Source organism: Diabrotica virgifera, chromosome 8 (assembly GCF_917563875.1).
Source record: "Diabrotica virgifera virgifera chromosome 8, PGI_DIABVI_V3a".
NCBI classification, from domain to species: domain Eukaryota; kingdom Metazoa; phylum Arthropoda; class Insecta; order Coleoptera; family Chrysomelidae; genus Diabrotica; species Diabrotica virgifera.
Window position 1 is genome coordinate 98938053 of NC_065450.1, and position 21395 is coordinate 98959447.

At 38.9% G+C, this 21395-nt stretch overlaps 1 protein-coding gene across 2 annotated transcripts in view; it reads left to right on the forward strand.

Moving 5' to 3' along the window:
* The window catches only part of LOC126890426 (glutathione S-transferase 1-like), a 110943-nt gene that overhangs the window by 48825 nt on the left and 40723 nt on the right, over positions 1-21395 (forward strand). The window contains exon 1 of one of the 2 annotated variants that reach the window (XM_050659341.1): positions 20434-20749. The exons of the other annotated variant lie outside the window; for it this stretch is intronic. Coding sequence (XP_050515298.1) covers positions 20609-20749 — 141 coding nt within the window. The 5' untranslated portion in view covers positions 20434-20608. Of the gene's footprint in view, positions 1-20433; positions 20750-21395 lie in introns of those variants that run through there. 2 annotated transcript variants of the gene reach the window in all.

Sequence of the window (21395 nt, forward strand, 5' to 3'; positions counted from 1 at the left end):
ACTAGTAATGATCACGCTGCCGGGAATAACAAAACAGACACGTGTTGCGCTACGTCATGTGATTGCAGTCCATTGGTCGAACGTCGATGTCCGATTTTGCAACCAAGACGCTTGGGCTTTGTCCGCTTTTGAAACTACAATCAATATTTATTGTAATATTTTACGGTAAAAGACGTGTTTTGCAACGAATTTTCATTGTAGACTGATGCAATAGGTTATAATGAACAAAATCCTGGTGTTAGTTTCATTTAGACCAAAATGTGACATGTCCGGTTTTGCATCTACACGCCTCATTTATTTATTAACATTTTTGATATAATTTTCATAAATAAATGACTTACTATTAACACTTTTTTAATTAATTCCAATAAATCCATTTTACAGCAATAATAAAATATTAGTATTTGTAAAATAAATATCAATCATATCATAAATAACACAGGTTTACAAAAAAAACTAAATTTCGGACTATTTGACAAAACCGTATGACAAGAGGGTTTTTGGGGTGGCTGATCACGAATCCGAGGTCCGCTCACCTCTATCACATCCGGTAAAGGTCATTTCAAGGTAAATCAAGATAAATCGACAGTCGCTCTGAAAATGTATATATATTAGGAGGTTTTTGGGGTCGCTGAAAACGAATCCAGAGTCCGCAGACCTCTATCACGTCTAGTTCAAGGTCATTTTATGGTCAAATCCACATAAATCGACACAATCGCTCTGAAAATATATACTAGGGGCTTTTGGGGTCGCTGATCATAAAAACTGCGGTCCGTTGAGCTCTACCACGTCATATAAAGGTCATTTCAAGGTCAAATCAGGACGTGTCCACAAAATTGATTTGACTTTAAAGTGACCTTTACCTGACGTGGTTGTGCTCAAGGGACCCCAGTTTTGTGATCAGCGACCCCAAAAACACCCTAATATACTTTTTCAGAGCGATTCTGTCGATTTATCTTGATTTGACCTCGAAATGACCTTCAGCTAGACGTGATAAAGGTCAGCGGATCCCGGATTCGTCGTAAGCGACCCCAAAAACCCCCTAATATACTTTTTCAGAGCGACTGTCGATTTATCTTGATTTGACCTTTAAATGACCTTTACCTGACGTGATAGAGTTCAGCGGATCCCGAATTCGTGACCAGCGACCCGAAAAACCCCTAGTCGTATGGGTTCGTCAAATAGTCCGAAATGTATTTTTTTGTAAACTTGTATAATCAAAGAGTATCAATCTTTTAATTTAAATAGACAACTGTAAAACACAGACAACTGTATTCACAGTAAAAGTTTCAAAAGATCACACATTACGCTCAAAGTAGGAGGTAAATCTAGCAGACAAGTCGTTGTGACTTCCAAAATATGACAACACCGCTGGAGGTGACAACGCGCCTTGAACTACCCTATATATGGAAGCCATAACGTATGCTGTACGCTTCGGTATATACGTATATATATATATATATATATATATATATATATATATAGATGAAATAGAGAATGTGGAAAAATCCCCTTACGAACAATTCACACATCCACCATTTCGGGCTGGGAAAAATTTTTCGAATAGAATCAAAGATCCAAACACCAGTTCTTAGAAATGTGTTTCGCCCTCTTCAACCTCTCTGGGCTCGTCGGTAAAGACAAGAGGTTGAATATCTTTAGACACATTCTAATCAAAAAACAACATTCGAGACCTAGACATAGAAGGTGCGTAAGTCTACGGCAAATCCGACAATGACAGTCTCAAGTTTTAATTCCCTAATTACTTAAAGTAAGTAAAATATATGTTTAAAAACATAAGATGTAGATCTTTGAAACACACTCAGTGAACCAAAGATCCAAGGTTATTGGTTTAACGACCACTCGTACGAAATCAAATAGATGAAATAGAGAATGTGGAAAAATCCCCTTACGAACAATTCACACATCCACCATTTCGGGCTGGGAAAAATTTTTCGAATAGAATCAAAGATCCAAACACCAGTTCTTAGAAATGTGTTTCGCCCTCTTCAACCTCTCTGGGCTCGTCGGTAAAGACAAGAGGTTGAATATCTTTAGACACATTCTAATCAAAAAACAACATTCGAGACCTAGACATAGAAGGTGCGTAAGTCTACGGCAAATCCGACAATGACAGTCTCAAGTTTTAATTCCCTAATTACTTAAAGTAAGTAAAATATATGTTTAAAAACATAAGATGTAGATCTTTGAAACACACTCAGTGAACCAAAGATCCAAGGTTATTGGTTTAGAAATGTTATGTTGAAGAGGGCGAAACACATTTCTAAGAACTGGTGTTTGGATCTTTGATTCTATTCGAAAAATTTTTTGGAACATTAAGTTTAGTGGAGATTCTAAAGGAGTTTTCCCTTTCCTAGAAAAAGTTAGAGACCTGGCTGAATCCCGTAATGTAGGACAAGAGGTTCTTTTCAGATCAGCTGTCGAGTTATTTACAGGTAGCGCTGCTGTGCGGTTCAGGAGTGTTCGTAGTACCGTTTCTTCATGGAACGAATTGATTGGTCTTTTGAAGGCTACGTTTCTTCCCCAAGACTACGACGAGGATTTATGGAACCAGATCAAATCCAGGAAGCAGAAGAAAAATGAGTCGTTCGCTTTATTTCAGGCACAGGTTATGTCTTTGGCAAAACGGCTGACGGTGCAGCCTTTAGAGAAAGCTATCGTGAAACACTTGAGGCAAAATATTATCCCTGAATATATTCCGTTGATTGCATTAGTCGATACCAATACTGTTGAGGAGTTGTCTGCTGTTATTCGTAAACTAGAGAATAATGTGGTCGTGCCTAGTGTCAAGAAGGAAACGTCCGTCGCTTATGTTAATCATGAGTTCCCCGGTCCCTCCAGAAAAGCCAATGTTCCTAACGGAAAAGCAAATTTTAAAAATAATGACGATCGCTCGGCTCCGCGAAATTCTGAGGCGAAAAACCCTAGTAAAAGTACTTCGAATAAATCGAAGATGATCGTTTGTTTTAATTGCCGGAGACGCGGACACAATTTCAACGACTGTAAACAGCGTTTTGATAGATATTTTTGTTTCCGATGTGGCGCAGATAATGTTACGGTAAGGACATGCCCAAACTGTGTCAAACCTTCAAAAAACGAATAACCAACACCCTTAAGTTCGGTAAGAGTGTTCACAATAAAATTTCAAACCCCGAACATTCATGTTTTGCGGCCGATAATAAGTTTCCAGAAAATTTTAATGTCTCTGATTGGTACAAATGGCTAGGTACAGTAAAAAATTTTTATAAACATTCGTCAAATTTATCTCCGGTCATTGCTTCAAAGCCATTCGATAACAGACCTTACTTGGAGGTTCAAATTCTTTCGCAACCCTTTACGCTTTTATTAGATACCGGGTGTTCCACTACTGTAGTCGGATCCAAGGGATTGGATTTTCTTGAGAGAAACAACATTGAGATCGATTTACCGTGTAGTCAGAATGTGTCTTTAGCCGACGGATCGAGTAAAAAGGTTTCTGGTATTGTAGATTTGCCGTTTGTGGCGAATGGAATTTGTCATGTGATTAGTTGTCTTGTAGTGCCATCGTTGTAGTGCCATAGTGGCGTAGGGATGTGACGACCCCATCGCCCGGTGCTCGAGAAATTGGGCATCGCAATCAGTCCCCAAGCCAAGGTGTAGCATCGTGCCGATGGCTGAATGGCGCCGGGGAATGGCGTCGCGAACGGGACCTTGGGGCACCAGGGGGCACCCCATTGTATGAACCCCTTACTGCGTCATGCGGGGCTCTGGCGTAGCGGACCTTTGTTCCCTAGCTACTCGTGGGAATTCGTATGGAGAAAACAAACCCGATGAACCCAAACCCGACTGGTTCGGATGGAGGGGTAGGCGAAAGTCACACCCCCCTGAAGAGCCAGGAAGGAAAAAAGCAGTATTCAGAACTGGGGGAAGGTGAAAGCCACGCCCCCGGCAATGGAACTGACACGGTGTTGCCCTTACTTGAGGCCCTAAACCTCAAGAGGAAGCACATGTCTGGTGCTGGAAAGCGCAGAATAGCCTGTGAAAAGGCGAGGGAGATGGGGCTACCCATAAAACCTCGGAAAAAGCGGGCTGATAAAACCAAACCCCTGCCGTCGCCTCAACCAGTGCGGGCAAGGCCATGCCTATACCTGCTGGGGGCAGCAGTGGAGGGGCAGGTAAATCCGTGGACGGTAAGGCTCAGGAGGATGGGAAAGCCAAGGCTACACCCGCCTCAAAGAGAACACCGGCCACTAAGAGACCACGGGAATCTGGCAGCAACCCGTCTTCGGCGGAAAGCAAACCACCCCGCGGGAAGAAGAAGAAGGGGGCGGCGGGAGATGCCGTCACTCCCCCTCCTGCAGATGGGACCGGGCCGAGCTATAGCAAGGCGGTTTCCACTCTAAGGATGGCGGTTGTCTTAAGGGGCTTCCCTGAGCAACTGCTGACGAGGAGCAAGGGGCAACGGTCCTCAAAGCGATCAACCGGGCGGTCTTTGCGGCGGACCCGGATCCTGATCGCCAATTTGACGGAGCAAGTCAGAGGGATGGGGCTGTCCTCGTCACCTGCTGCTCTGAAAAGGCATCCAAGTGGCTTGTGGACACGGTGAGGAGCCTTGAACTCGAGGGGATTGGACAACTTCGCGCTGGCAGCGTGAAAGAAGTCCTTAACCGCCCCCGAGTTTCGGTTCTGATCCCCACGGCCTACATGGACGTAGAAGACCACGAGTCGATTTTTAGGATTCTGGGCCACCTTAACCCAGGCCTCAAAACCGACTCGTGGAGATTGTTTGCATAAAAGAGGGAGCCCAAGAGCATCCTCTTATTCTGCGAAATACCAGAAGCCGACTTGGTGATGCTGCTTAAGATGGGGCTGCGTGTCAGCTTCGGACTACACAAAGTCACCTTCGTCGTGCTTAAGGAAGGGGGGGCAAAACCTGCAAATGCTGAGGGTGGTGAAAATCAACCTACAGCATAGTAGGGCAGCCTCCGCTGCGTTCTGTCGGTGGTTCAGTACTAGTGCGGTTGACGTGGCCCTAATCCAGGAACCATGGCTTGTCTGTGGCCGGGTTGCGGGCCTAGCTAACTGCCGGGGAACAATCATCGCAGACCATAGTGCAGAGAGAATCCGGGCGTGCATTGTTGTGCGTTCCGATCTCAAAGCACTTACATTAAATGAGCTGTGTTCGCAAGACATAGCTACAATAATGGTAAAACATCACTTGTTGGGTGGAACAAGGGAGCTAGTACTGGCCTCTGTTTACCTACCATATGATTCACCCGATCCACCTCCATCTGTGGAGTTGGATAAATTAATCAGCCACTGTGGGCGGAAACACCTGCAAATGCTGATAGGAGCTGACTCTAACTCTCATAACGAGGTTGGGGCAGCACTGATACGAGCAAAAGAGGGGAGCACCTGTTGGAATTTATTGGCTCATCTGGGCTAGTTATTCTAAATCAGGGCAAAGAACCTACCTTTGTTACCAGTAGGAGGAGGGAGGTAATTGATATTACTTTAGCATCTCCCCTAGTAACCAATAACGTGGCACGGTGGTATGTGTCTGAGGAACCAAGTTTCTCGAACCATAGATACGTGGTAACGGAGTGTTTGGGCTCGGAGAGGGAGGTTACCACTTACCGTGATCCGCGTAAAACAGACTGGGACAGCTATGGGGAGGATCTTCGTCTTAGGGTCGGGCAACTGGCCACTGAGATTAAGAGCCCCCAATGCTGGAACACGTCTCGAAGGCTCTGCAGGAGGCCATCTTAACCTCCTATCAGATGAACTGTCCGCTGACCAGCCGCCCCGCTACCAAGAACAGGTGGTGGACTCGTGAACTGGGCAAATTGCAAAAAAAAACTCGGCGCCTCTTTGAAGAGGCGAAAAGAACAGATGACTGGGCCGGATATGCCCGGGCTCTGACCGAGTTTAACAAAGCTGTGAGAAAGGCTAGGAGAAAAGATTGGAGAAAGCAATGTGAGGAGATCGCCACTGTTCCCGCTGCTGCTAAACTCCAACGGATACTCTCCAAACAGCCGGCTAACCCATTGGGGACCCTCAAGGCCCCCGGGGGTGGCTTTACAGCAGATGGCAAGGAGACACTGGAGCTTATGCTCCAGACACATCTCCCTGACTCGGTGGTAACCAATGAGCCGGATGCTCGGCTGGGTCAGGAGGGACTGGAAAACAGAACCTCTAGAGCTAGCTGGGAAACGGCAAAAAAGGCTGTCACATAAGCTAGGGTGGAATGGGCCATACACTCATTTTTACCCTATAAATCCCCCAGACCAGACGGGATATATCCTGTATTACTGCAACAAGGGTGGGACATTATTGGACCGCTCATGTGCAGGATTTTCCGGGCGAGCGTGGCATTTGGGTATGTCCCGCGTGACTGGAAACTGGCCAGGGTGGTCTTTATACCTAAGCCGGGCAAGAATCCTCTAGACCCCAAGGCATATAGACCTATTACTCTCTCGTCCTTTATTTTAAAAGCACTACAGAAATTGATGGGGATGCATGTGCGGCAAACCTTTCTCAAAGAAAGGCCACTGCACTGCAATCAACATGCTTACCGGGTGGGCAGATCGTGCGACTCAGCCTTGCACCATTTGGTGTCTAGGATAGAGGAGACGATTGAACACAAAGAAGTGGCGCTTGGTACCTTGCTCGATATCGAGGGAGCGTTTAACAACACCACGTATGATGCCATGCTTAAGGCGGCCGAGAGGCATGGCATAGATGAAACCTGTCGCAGGTGGATTAGCTCCACACTGCATGGCCGACAGGCACTGGCTTCACTATTTGGGGAAACCATGAGGGTCACTGCTACAAGGGGAACAGCGCAGGGGGAGTAATATCCCCGCTGCTATGGAACCTAGTGGTAGACGAACTTCTGGTAGAACTGAATAACTTGGGATTCTACACCCAGGGTTATGCAGATGATATCTGTATTTTAATCCGGGGGAAGATTCCACACGTAGTTTCGGAGCTAACGCTCCGGGCTATAAAAGTGGTAGAAAGCTGGTGCGAGAGGGTCAGCTTAAGTGTTAACCCCTCAAAAACGGTTACTATACCGTTCACACACAGGAGGAAATTGGAGGGCCTCACGCCCCCCAAACTCATGGGTGTGCAACTCAATCTGGCTACAGAGGTGCGCTACCTGGGCCTTATGCTTGATACCAAGCTAACCTGGAATGCGCAACCAGCAGCGACCGTTGCCAAGGGCAAGAAAACCCTCATGATTGCTCGTAGGGCAATTGGCAAAACTTGGGGCTTAAGCCCGGGAATCACTAAGTGGATTTATACTGCTATAGTGAGGCCCTCCCTCACATATGCTAGTGCTGTGTGGTGGACAAAAATGAACCAAAGTTGTGCAGTCAAAGAACTTGGGAAAGTTCAGAGGCTAGCACTACTTTGTGTTACCGGGGTAATGAAAAGTACCCCGACGGCAGCCATGGAGGTACTCATGGGACTCCCTCCCCTGCACCTTCTGGTGATTGCCGAGGCGAGGCTAGGGGCCTACAGGCTGCAGTTAAATGGTGTCTGGAGGCAAAGGTCATACGGGCACACCAGGATTGTGGGGCACATTCGTGACCCCATCCTGGATATGGTGAGTGACTGGAGTCCGGTCACTCACAAATTTGATCCTCCCTTCAAGCTGGGGTTAAAACCCCCGGTGGAGGGGGATAAAAGACCGCAGAGTGAGCTAACATGGTTCACGGACGGTTCAGTGATGGTCGGGCGCTCTGGAGCTGGAGTGTATGGTGTAGAACCCGAGGTGTGCATATCTATGCCTCTTGGGCAGTACACCACTATATTCCAGGCGGAGGTGGCTGCTATCACGACTTGCGTCGTAGAGAATACTCGAATGGGCCTTGATAATAGGACCATACGTATTCTCTCGGACAGTCAGGCAGCACTTAAGGCCATTGCCAGCTGGAGAATTAACTCTAAGCTTGTGCTGGAATGCCGACAACACCTGGAAACCCTGGCCTACCGAAACCGAGTGGAACTCGGGTGGGTGCCGGGACATACGGGGGTTGAAGGAAACGAAAGAGCCGACTCACTTGCGAGAGAGAATGGACCTCTTATAGGTAACAGACGACTTAACTTCAAGTTAAGTAAACCCGAACCCATTGGGGACAAAAACCCAATGATGGTTAACCCGAGACCGAACGGTGTGCAATAAGCCTACTCAGGCTGCAGTACGGGCCCCATGGCCACCCGGTTCGATCTAACAATAAAAAAAAGTGCCATCGCTACCAATAAATTTTATTTTAGGAAGTAACTTTATTTCAAAATTTTCTTTAGCGATAAATTTCGAACAAAATAAATGGAGTGTCAGAAATCCTTGTTGCGAGATAGTAACTTCAAAACCTGAAGGCGATGTTTCGTTCCCACAATCTTTGTGTTCGATTGATTCTCTTGCCGCCGAGTTAAGACCTCTAGCGGATGCTGTCATCCATAGTTTTCAGGAGGTAGACAAAAAGAATGGTATAGGAAGAACAGATAAGATCAAAATGACTATCGATACGGGTGACGCAAAGCCTTTTCGACAACGTCCTTTTCCTATGTCGCCATACATGTCAGATATTTTAAATCGCGAATTAGATGAGATGCTCAAACTTAAAGTTATAGAACCGAGTAACAGTCCTTGGTGTAGTCTCCAGTCTTGCTTGTAAAGAAAAAGACAGGCGAGTTTAGGTTTTGTTTTGATGGCAGGAATCTTAATGAAGTTACTCGTCATGACACATATCCTCTCCCCAATATTGACCGAATTTTGTCATTATTGCGTAACGCTAAATATATAAGTTCGATAGATTTGAAAAAAGCTTTTTGGCAGATCCCTCTTGATCCATCTTCGCGAGAAAAAACTGCTTTTGCTGTTGTTGGCCGTGGATCATTTCAATTTACTGTGATGCCTTTTGGTCTTTGTAATAGTGCTCAAACCCAGCAAAGATTAGTAGATCAGATTTTTGGACCAGAATTCGAACCTTTTATTTTTACTTACTTGGATGATATTATTGTTTGTTCTTCCACTGCTGAGGAACACGTTGCCTTGTTAGGACAAGTTCGAGATAAACTAAAGGATGCTAACCTTACGATAAATGTAGACAAATGTGAATTTTTCAAAACAACTTTGAAGTATTTAGGCTATATCGTTGGTGATAACTCTCTTCGGTCGGACCCCGACAAAATTTCCACTATGGTTAATTATCCCCGTCCAACTAACACTACGGAGATTAAACGTTTTATTGGTCTTTGTTCTTGGTATAGACGCTTCGTCAAAGATTTTTCTACCCTTGTTTCCCCTATCAATGATCTTTTGAAAGGAAAGAAAAAGAAAGAACCTATAGTTTGGACATCAGAAGCTGAGAATGCTTTTATCGCCATAAAGGAAGCTTTAGTATCTTCCCCAGTTCTAGTACAACCCGATTATTCTCGTCCTTTCACTATTCAGTGTGACGCAAGTAACACCGGTCTAGGAGCTGTATTGACTCAAGAAATAGACGGTGGAGAAAAGGTGATTTCCTATGCTAGTCGGTCTTTGACAAGAGCAGAACGTTCGTATGGAACCACCGAGAAAGAGGCCCTTGCAGCTTTGTTTGCTGTTGAAAAATTTCGTCCTTACGTAGATGGTGTTGAATTTACCCTCATCACTGACCATTCTTCGTTGTTATGGCTTAGAAATTTAAAAAATCCCACAGGCCGTTTAGCTCGTTGGGCTATGCGTCTCAAACAGTTTGATTTCCGAATCGTCCATCGTAAAGGAGCATGTCATAAGGTGCCTGATGCACTTAGTAGGATTCATGAGAATGATCAAATTGCTTATCTTGAAGTTGATGCTGATCGCATCGATCCTTGGTACGATGATTTGCGTACAAAGATTTTGTCTAACCCAGAAAGTTTTCCACAGTGGAAAGTAGAGAACGACCTCATATACAAATTTATTCCGGCTTGTCTTCCTTTTAATTCAAATTTAATCGAGTGGAAAGTCCTTGTTCCCAAACCTCAACGTGAGGATGTTATTAATTCGTGTCATGATCCTGCAACTTGTGCCCATCCTGGTGTCTATAAAACTCTTGCTCGAATCCAAGAAAATTATTACTGGCCAAAAATGCGAAGAGATGTTGTTAAATATGTCCGTGCCTGCAAAACGTGTGGAGCACAAAAAGCACCAAATATGTTTACAGCACCCAATACAGTTTAACGTTGGCGATCAAGTTTGGAGAAAAAATATGGTTTTATCTAGCGCCCCGAAACATTTCATGGCAAAATTGGCTCCCAAATATATTTTATGTACCATAATTAAAAAACTATCCTCTTTAGTTTACGTTCTTAGGAATCCAGATGGTTCCAATGCTGGAAATTGGCATATTAAAGATTTAAAAGCTTATTCATCCGTCAATGTTTCGTCAGATGCTTCAGACTTGTCCGATAGCGAATAGAAATGTATATTCCGTTATTTACAGGGCGATATGAACCAACTTTAAATATAATTTTTTAGATATTTTTGATTTTTTTTATTTTATAGTACAGGTGCTTAAAGTTTTTTTGAGAGAAATAATTTTTTTGTTTTGTGCACCAAATTTTTTTATTAGTCGAAATTCTTAAATTTTGGAAAGTGTGATTTCAAATAAATGATTTTGGACATATGAATTTTTGATCTGAAAGCCTATTATAATCTAAATACTTCGGTAATTTTTTTAGCGACACCCCATTTCCTCCGTGGTCCGTGTTAAAGGAAAAGTCGCGCAAATTGCGAACTTTTTCCTGGAAGGGATTTGTTTCTCTTCCAACAAATTTTGGCGTGGGATCAGTAATGCACTGATACCCTAGTACGTAGTACGTTGAATACAACTTTGCTTCGGCAAAACCGTCCCCAAGTGCCTCGTTCCCTTCAGGACGAGAGACGCGCATTAATTTTTTTAGAGCTGTCTCGACAACCTTTTTTTTTTTTGATGTGTGGTGTAGACCAATAGTAAGAAATTGTCCCGCTGCGGTCAATGTTTATCTATTTGATATATTTTTTTGATGTTGTCGCGAAGGAGACGAGCCTCTGGAAGTAGTGTAGGGGATTCCGCACGTTGATCTCCAGAGCAACTCAGTTTGGCTCACACCCCAGTTATTTGAACTGCTTTACTTAGTTAATAAGAATATAAATTTTTTTGTTTTGTTGAAAGGACATATTAAAAATCCTTCTTCAAATGTTTTTATGTCGTGCGTTAGTCCGATATAGAAGTAAAACTTTTTTTTATAATAAAAAGTTGATTTTTTATTTTTTTATTTTTTTATTTTTTTTTGGTATCCTTCTAGGATATACTACCTTCGCTTATATGCAAGCCAGCTTAAGCTTAGGGAAAATGTTTTTTTATATTTGTTTTTGAAAATTGTTTTTTATTTTTTTTTGGTATCTAGATTGATATCAGAAGTCCTTAGTACAGTTACTAGTGATAGTTCGTAATAGAACCTATTTGTTTTGCCTAAGTTTATTCTTACTTCAAGGACCTATGAATGTCAGCCCCCTCTATTAAAATATGTTGTCTAACCCCCTTTACGGTATGGATGGCCAGACACTGAGGAAGGCTAGGGATGAAGTGAGCGGATTCGCGCCAGTTGACTCGTCGGAATGAGAAGCCATTCATAATCGCAATTTAGCCACAGACCTTAGGTGATGACTTCCTATGTCATTTCCTAAAACTTCCGTTTGGTTGTGTAACTTTGAATAATAGACTCTACCGACTATGACCCTACCTTAAGTTGACCCCACCGAAAATGTTCCTATGATAGGCGTATGATACGCGTCAGTTATCGCTTGTTCTGGTTACCACAACGAAGTTAAAATATCAATATTTTCCCAATCCCCCCTGTTCTTGAAAGAGTAGCAAGTTTCTGAAAGGCAATGTGTCCATTTTTCCACAATAAACTAATTACAGGCTTATCTTTATAGAATTACAAGGTCCAACTTAGAACTATCAGTAACTCCTTTTTTTGTTTTTTTGTTCGTAAGTAACAACTGCTTATGGCGTTATTATATTGTGTTATCTCTGGAATAAGTCATGAATGAGAGACTTTATGCATCCAAGTCAAGGATAACATGTTAATTTTTTATGGCGTTAATGATGCTAAGACATCATTATTCTTATGTTATTCGTGGTGTTAGTCTAGGTTGAAAGAAACCTATGCATCCGAAAAAACGTTAACATATCTTGCCCTATTTTTGTGTTTTTATTTTTTTTGTGTCTACGATGACGAATTGCGTCGTTGTATTCTTGTGAATTTTTTTTGTGTTATGATTAACGCGTCCATGTCTAGATTGTAAGACATGTATTGATCGTTAGAGAAAGCCTAAGGCCTCTGAACGATATTGCGATATGGTGACTAACAAATGTTGGTTTTCAATTTTTTGCTGTTTTATTTTTTTTTGAGTTCCTTTTCCGATTTCAAACTGGTTAGCACGAAGTTGAAATCGTGGGGGAGGCAGTGAAACAGGCTCAAAGAATCACAATCCAAATATCGCAAAAGTCCGTCTCTGTCGTTATAGATAGAAATAAGACGAAATGTAACTCCCAACGCGTTCTCATAGACCACCCACAAGAAAGCTGAAATATTAATATTTTAAGAAATTCTAGACGCCTAAGCTGGTAATTTAGCTATTGCAGGCAGTAAAACTACAAAGAGACTTTAGGGCTCGAAGACAGCTTTCCTAAGAGTTATTTACTTTGCACAGGATATGCCTCATAAAAAGAAGAATAGGAAAGATTGCTAAGCGTTTGAATGATAGAAATCTAAGAATTCCACAAAATTGCAACGCAGTAACTTTCGTGGAAATCCTTGAACGGTTACAAAAAGGACACTCGTGGTGATTGGCCGAAAAAGAAACGTATGACCATAATAAGGCGGGTCTAAGTGTTATTTGCCAGCTATGTGATTGGTACGAAAATTTTCGGAATGATTATTGGTCAAATTAGGTGATAGCTGTGAAAAAGGGAGGTGAATTTAGAGCAGAGAGGAATCTTGTCCGAGATTAGGACAAGAAGAATTAATTAAGTTCTAGCGGCCATGCAGTGAAGACCTGCATTTTTTCTTGTCTGTGCCTAAATAGGCAAAATGGGATCTTAAAGATTCTGTCGTGAAAATCGTAAGTGCATATGTTGTCTTAAATACCATACCGGTATATTCTCTGTGTTGTGTCCGGTACGATAAAGGAATAGTTTTCCTAGTACGGCGTGTAATATGTTTCGTGCAAACAGAACTTAGTTCAACTTTTGCGGATAAGATTTTCGTTTAATATGTCTCATATAAACCGCACTTAATTCAATCTTCGTGGAACGCAGTTCCATTTTTTTTAAAGACAATGGTCTAAATAAAATATGTTTAATTATCAAGTCAGTGAGAAGTATCACTAATAATCATGAACGCAGTTATTTTCTTTTCATAAAACAAAAAGAACTATGGAATTTTTATTTTTCGTATAATATAATAACAATTATGTAACAGTACTTTAACTCTAAAAATGAAAGTGAAAAGTGAAAGTGATTTCGTCGTATCCACAACTCTTGCGAGCTAACCCGATTCCAGCAGTTCAACAATAACGGATCATCACCAGGTATTTTGCAATAAACTGTTTCGTTCCTTTTTCTTTTTTTTTTTTGAACTTTTAAAATGAAACGCGAAAGACTTATTTTTTTTACTTTTCTAATCAACTCAGTTTATTAACAATTTTCCATCTAAATAAATGGTAACTATGTTTAAACTTATTTCGTCTTTTTCTGTTCGCACAATCCATCTATGTATCCTTATTGTATTAGGAAATGCAGGCTACCACAGACACCAAGGGTAAGTACCATTACTAGTCAAAGAGATACCATTTTTTCGTAACATTTTTGTAATTTTTATATAGATAAATAGCAATAGATTCTGATCTATTAATGGCGCCCAAAAAATTAATAATTTCTTTTCTTTAGCTTAAATATTGTTGTATGAACTCACACCCTAAAATCTCTTGATGATTAGAGCTGCCGGAGCGTTAATAAATTATGTAGCACGAATTTTGTCAAGTTTATGTACATCACATGTCTATCTAATTTGTCGTGCTTCAAAGTATACTTGTCCCTTGAAAAATTCTGCGGAAAATTTTCACCCTGATTCTGTGATTTTCTGAGTCCTGCCTTTAAAAAGTTTTAATACTCAAATGCAATCAATACTTTTTCGGTACTCGGCAGAAAGGTTAAACGGTTCTTGTAAGACGGCAGGAGTCCTAGATTTGTAAGGAAATTCGTGAAAAATTCTACGATTTCCTGCGTCATGCCATTTTGCATATGTTTCAAGAATCTTAATATAAGTCTATTTACAAAGAGGCAAGATGGTTTTATAGTTATTTCGTATACAGGGTGGGGCATTAGTGTGACAAAGTCCACTACGTATTACTCATTTGTCGTAAGAGATACGAAAAAAAGTTATTTAGGTAAAACGTGGGGCAAAGATAGGATCATAATTTAAAAATATTTTCTAATATACAGGGCTACCCGTATTGACAGGGCGACACAAACTTATGTTTATTTAAATGGAACACCCTGTATATAATTTTAAGATTCCTAAGATCATTTTAAGACAATTTAACGCAATTCACCTAATCCAAAAATGTTTCCTAAGGGATCTAGAGCTCTTTGAAGATGGCGCCTTGTAATTAGTTTTTTTATATCTCCAGAATGCTTCCATTTCGATAGACAAAAACTGGTCCGCCTCCTTATCTTCCAGAGATAAATCGATTCCATCAATTGCGAATCTCTAGTACCGATCATAGGAGTCCGTTTTCAGTAGGGCGACGGTTATTTTATCGCATAACTTTTTTGTCTTTAACTTTTAACCATTCTTGACACTATATTATTAAATTGTGAGGTATTCTAGTACTAAAAGTTACTCTTGCTTTAAGTCGGTAGGATGCACCGTTTTCTAGAAATATCAATTTTAAAATTTTTCGTATTTTGAATTTAAGAAAAATTTGAATAAAAAATAAAAATAAACGGTGTATTTATCGACTTAAAGCAAGAGTAACTTTTAGTACTAGAATACCTCATAATTTAATACTCTACTGTCAAAAATGCTTAAATTAAAGCAAGTTATGAGAGTTCGTTGATCTACCCAAGACGAACGCCTATGACCGATACTAGAAGTTCACAATTGATAAAATCGATTCATCTCTGGAAGAGAAATAAACGTACCAGTTTTCGTTTTTCTAAATAGTTTTTTTTATTTTTTTTTCAAATTTAAAAACCGCAAAATTTTTCAAATCGATTTTTCTAGAACCTGGCGTATCCTACCGACTTAAAGCAAGACTACCTTTTAGTATAAGAATACCCCATAGTTTAATAATCCAGTGTCAAAAATGCTTAAAAGTTAAACACAGAAAAGTTATGCGATAAAATATCGGTTTCCCTACCCTAAACGGACGCCTATGTCTGGTACTAAAAATTGACAATTGATGGAATCGATTTATCTCTGGAAGATAATTAGGTGTACCAGTTTTCGTTTTTCTAAATAGAAGTGTTCTGGAGCTATTTAAAAAAAAACTAATTACAATACGCCAGCTTTAAAGAGCTCTAGCTTCCTTAGGAAGCATTTTCGGACTAGGTGAATTGAGTTAAATTTTTTTAAAATTATCTGAGGAATCTCCGGGATTCATTTGTTAGAAGAGTTTCTGGACACCCTGTATAATAGGTACAATCCCTACTATGGGCTATTCCACGAATATACGCCTGTCTTGGATTATCGCGACAACGAATATTTTAGTCTGCAACATAAGAAGTGCGTAAATAAATTGCTCTAATAATCGTTCCAATAAACAACAATGTATTTTGCAATTTACTTTCGTTCTTCATAATTTGCACAGTAAAATATTCGTTGTCGCGATAATCTAAGACAGCCGTGTGTTCGTGGAACAGGGTTCGTGCACCAATGAATTGTAAAATTATTGATTTTTTTCCTATTACTTTTATTACGTTTACTTAGATACAAATATGATCTAATCGCTTAAAATGCAGATGTTACACTTTGGTATTAGATTGGAAAGGTGTGTAACAATCCGAGACATTACTCAGGAAAATAATATTTAATACCGTACGATCGTTTTAACGATATAAAAATAAATTTTTATGTATTAAATATCTTTATGGTTATCCTACCACGTTGCAAACGGTTTTAGATTAGTGGTTTTTAAGCATACTCGACATGGCCTGACTCAAAAAATTGTGGTGATATGAATATGTTTGTATAACAACCTGCAATAATTTTACAGACTTAAAATTTTATTTTTATATACGAAATAACTACACAACCATCCTGCCTCTTTGTAAATAGCTATATATTAACATTCTTAAGATATGTGCAAAATGGCCTGACTCAGAAAATCGTGTAACTTTCCACGAATTTTCTTACACATTTTTAAACTGTGTATAGTAAAATAGGTGTAACTAAACATCCTGTCATTTTGAATAATGTCTACTTAAATTATTTATTTTATAATAAAAAATTAATTTATGACTCAGAAAATCACAGAACCAGGGTGAAAATTTTCCACAGAATTTTCCAAGGGACAAGTGCAGTTAAACATTAGGAGACGTCATGCCAACATTTTTTCGATCATTTACAAATAATTATGTTTAATTTATTAAGTTGGCAGGACTCAGAAAATTATAAAAATTTCATTATTTTTATTACATGTTTGTATATCTATATACTCCCTTAGTCCTTTTGAAACCCTCCTGCCCAAAAAAATTTCTTCATAAAATTTATAGTATCCTGTCCCCATTTTTTTCTCATGTAAAATCTAATTTTCACAGGAAAATGTCACAGGAAACCCGTGGATTTTTTCATAAATTGTAAGTACCTTTTCTAACCTTCCAGTATTGCAAAGGGCAGGACTCAGAAAGTCGTGGTTGAAGTTCTGTTAATATCTCCCGGTCTAAAAAGCGTAGAGGTCTAAATTGCGTATAACATGCCCGTTAACAATGTTTGCTGTATTCCATATGCCATACAGAAGTAGGCAAATTTTACAACACATTGCCATTTTGCATAAAGCAATTGTTTTTTGGAAGCTCTATAATAGACAATATTTTTTTGCATTTGTTGTTTTAATTCAAAGAAGACAACATGAACTTACTAAGCATAAACTACAATTCATCGAGTGAGTAGATTTTTTTGCTTGCAACTATAGATAAAGAATACATTACACGAAAATGCCGATACCCAATACCGAAACAATACACACTGTTTCAAAACGACCTAATCGTACCCGTGTTGAGCTGCCCCCCCCACTTGCAAAAATTAAAAAACAAATAGCCCTGATTTATGAGCTATTTATGAGCTCTCATATTCCGCAAACTAAAAATTTTGAGCTCGTTCCACTGAGCAGGAATTTAATACTTTAGTGGGGGGGGGGGGGCTGAGTCAGCCCCCCACTACTTAAAAATAGGAATATTGAATCGGTTTTTGCGGCAGAATTACGAGCTATTTATGAGCTCTTGAAATTATATAGTTTCGATTTTTGAGCTCATCCCCTTCACCCCCAAACAACCCTTTAACTGATTTAACTTAAGAGAAAAATGCTGAGAATACTTAAAATATATCGTATTGCGGATATAATTCCTATAGCTTATATACTCTAAGAATAAACTATTAAATCACGTGCATTTCGATTATTGAGCTACAACCCCTTCGCAAGAAAACCACCCTATCTTCCCGGCTTAAGAGAAAGTTGTATTTAAAATACATTAAATTAATTATTTGGCGACTACATATCATTTAATAATTTATAAGCTTCCAAATTACGCGTATTAAGATCAGTAAATTGCAATTGATTTTGTATAGTGCAGTCACTGAAAGTAAAAACCAACGATTACCTTCAATTTCGCTGAAACTTCATCGATTTTCACGAAAATTGGTCAGTGGTTAGAGGATACCTCAAGAAACAAAGGTGAACGGTACCACCTTGCGCCTTTACCTTGAGGGTGGATATCGCCCCTTCTCGGGGGTGAAAATTATTTTATAAAAAATAACTGCACAAATCAATAAGAGAACAAATTATAAGCAACAGTTATTATATAAAGGTATTAAAATAAGTCAATACTTTTTAAGTTATTAAAGATCAAAAATTTTAAATATTCGTGAAAAAAATGCATGTTTTGAAGCGGTTTTTCGTAAATCACTGAAAAACTGTAAGTTTTTACAAAAAAGTTATTAGTAGTTTAATTCGTATAGCTTATATTCTAAGAATAAACTCTTAAATCACGCGCCTTTCGATTACTGTGCTACAACCCCTTAGCAAGAAAACCATCCCATATTCCCGGCTTAAGAGAGAGTTGTACTTAAAATAATTTAAATTAATTATTTGGCAATTAGATATCGTTTAATAATTTATGAGCTCGCACGCAAGGTATACGCATCTCAATTATTGAATTGCCATTTCCTTTCTATAGTGCAGTCACTGAAGGTAAAAATCAACTATGAGATTCGATTTCGGTAAATCTCAATTCATTTTCACGAAAATTGGTGAGCGGATTTTGATGCTATTAACTTTTTCTGGAGCTCATTTTTGATAGGTATTTCTAAGTACTTTAACAAGTATTTAGTACCTAAGTGTTATAAAATGCATCTCTTTCCCGTTATTTAAACTTGAATCCTTAGATTTGAACAGTCGCAGAAAAAAATATACATTTAATTACCAATAACTTACTTTAAATTAAACTTAAAGGGTTTTTCAAGTAAGCAATTTATTATATTTTTTATTAGCTTCAATTTTATTGATAAAAACTTATTTGTAAAAACTTACAGTTTTTGAGTTATTTATGAAAAATCGCTTATGCATTTTCTTTCACAAAAATTAAAATATTTGATCTTTAATAACTCAAAAAGTATTGATTTATTTTAATCACATCATATAACACATTTTGCTTACAATTTGTCCCTCTCTCGATTTGTAGGGTTATTATTAATAAAGTAATTTTCACCCCCGAGAAGGGGTGACATATACCCCAGGCTAAAACCCCAAGTTGTTATTGTCAATTCGTGAAAATGAATGGAGATTTACCGAAATCGAAGGTCATAGTTGATTTTTACCTTCAGTGACTGCACTTTTCTTGCGAAGGGGTTGTAGTTCTATAATCGAAAGGCGCGTGATTTAAGAGTTTATTCTTAGAATATAAGCTATACGAATTAAACTATTATTAACTTTTTTGTAAAAACTTACAGTTTTTCAGTGATGTACGAAAAACCGCTTCAAAACATGCATTTTTTTCACGAATACCTAATTAAAATTTTTGATCTTTAATAACTTAAAAAGTATTGACTTATTTTATTAACTTTATATAATAAATTTTGCTTTTAATTTGTTCTTTTATTGATTTGTGCAGTTATTTTTTATAAAATAATTTTCACCCCCGAGAAGGGGCGGTATCCACCCTCAGGGTAAAGGCGCAAGGTGGTACCATGTCACCTTTGTTTCTTGACGTATCCTCTAACGACTGACCAATTTTCGTGAAAATCGATGAAGGTTCACCGAAATTGAAGGTAATCGTTGATTTTTACTTTCAGTGACTGCACTATACAAAATAAATTGCAATTTACTGATCTAAATGCGCGTAATTTGGAAGCTTATAAATTATTAAATGATATGTAGTCGCCATATGATTAGTTTAAGGCATTTTAAGTACAACTTTCTCTTAAGCCGGGAAGATAGGGTGGTTTTCTTGCGAAGGGGTTGTAGCTCAATAATCGAAATGCACGTGATTTAATAGTTTATTCTTAGAGTATATAAGCTATAGGAATTATATCCGCAATACGATATATTTTAAGTTTTCTCAGCATTTTTCTCCTAAGTTAAATCAATTAAAGGGTTGTTTGGGGGTGAAGGGGATGAGCTCAAAAATCGAAACTATATAATTTCAAGAGCTCATAAATAGCTCGTAATTCTGCCGCAAAAACCGATTCAATATTCCTATTTTTAAGTAGTGGGGGGGGGGCTGACTCAGCCCCCTTTAATACTAAAGTATTAAATTCCTGCTCAGTGGATCGAGCTCAAAATTTTTAGTTTGCGGAATATGAGAGCTCATAAATCAGGGCTATTTGTTTTTTTATTTTTGCAAGTGGGGGGGGGCAGCTCAACACGGGTCCTAATCGTGAAACTGTAGAATATTTTGCTCAATTTTTTTTAAATGAAATTTTTGTTTCGACTTGCCGGTGTCCCTGCATACTGGGGGCCCCGTATAATTGATACGGCTGATATTGCGGTAGCTACGCCTGTGGCTAATGCCCTCTATGTGTGAGTAAGTACTTATTTATACCAACCAATAATATAAGATACTCACTTACTCATATGCGTCTATATTCGTTGTTTATCCAGATTGTTATTCTGTGGTGTAATCGGTAATAAAATGACCTATAAAGGTCGACAATGTTGCCAAAGTTTTTACACGTATAACCATAACCCCTCCCTCAATTATGGTGTTGTAAAATAAGTAGTAGCGTTGATTGAAATATTGATATGGGTATCCAATACCTCAATCAACGGTAGTAGTCTGTATAATAATAATAGTAGGTAGTTAAAATTATGGCTCCCAAGATATATGGAGATGTTTTAAGTCCTTGTGTTAGGGCTGTTTTGATCACAGCAAAGGCTTTGAACATTGAAATAGAGTATATTCCAGTAAATGTAATAAAAAAGGAACAATTATCGGCTGCATATTTAGAGGTATTTATAAAGTTTTTTGTATACATTTTTAAAAAGTACTTAGGTATTAACTTTCTATTGATTCAAATCAATTTTATTTATTTACAGTGATCTAATTTTTAAAGACTTTATTTAAACAAAATTCTATATTTTTAGAATTAGTTAATGACTCTTGTCACCTTTAAATAGTCAGTAAAAACAATCATTATTCAAGCATGCTTGTTCACTGCTCGATAAAGACCTTCATCATTCTTCTTCAATTTTGTCTATCCTGGACGGCCTGCCTGTATTATGGTAAAATTTTTGTCTGGTGCAGCTCTTATGAGAGATGATCATACCGGTTAGTCTAACTTTATTAACTGTTCTTTTAAAAAGTTAATTAACAAGTTATTTTTTTTTCACTCTACACTCCTTTCTACCTTTATTTGCTTGCATATTTTATATTCCTCTCTCATAATTTGTCCGGAATACTGAAGTTTTGTCTTTTTATTGTTTTCAACATCTGACAAGCTTTGTTCAAGCTTTGAAATACCTATTCCCTTCATTGTCATATCATTGGTTTGGTGATGTGATGTACCTACTTAAAATATCAAAAAATTCGTAAATATCTGGGTACAATGAATAATTCAGAGAAAGAACAACACATTCGATCCTTTCATTCACTTAG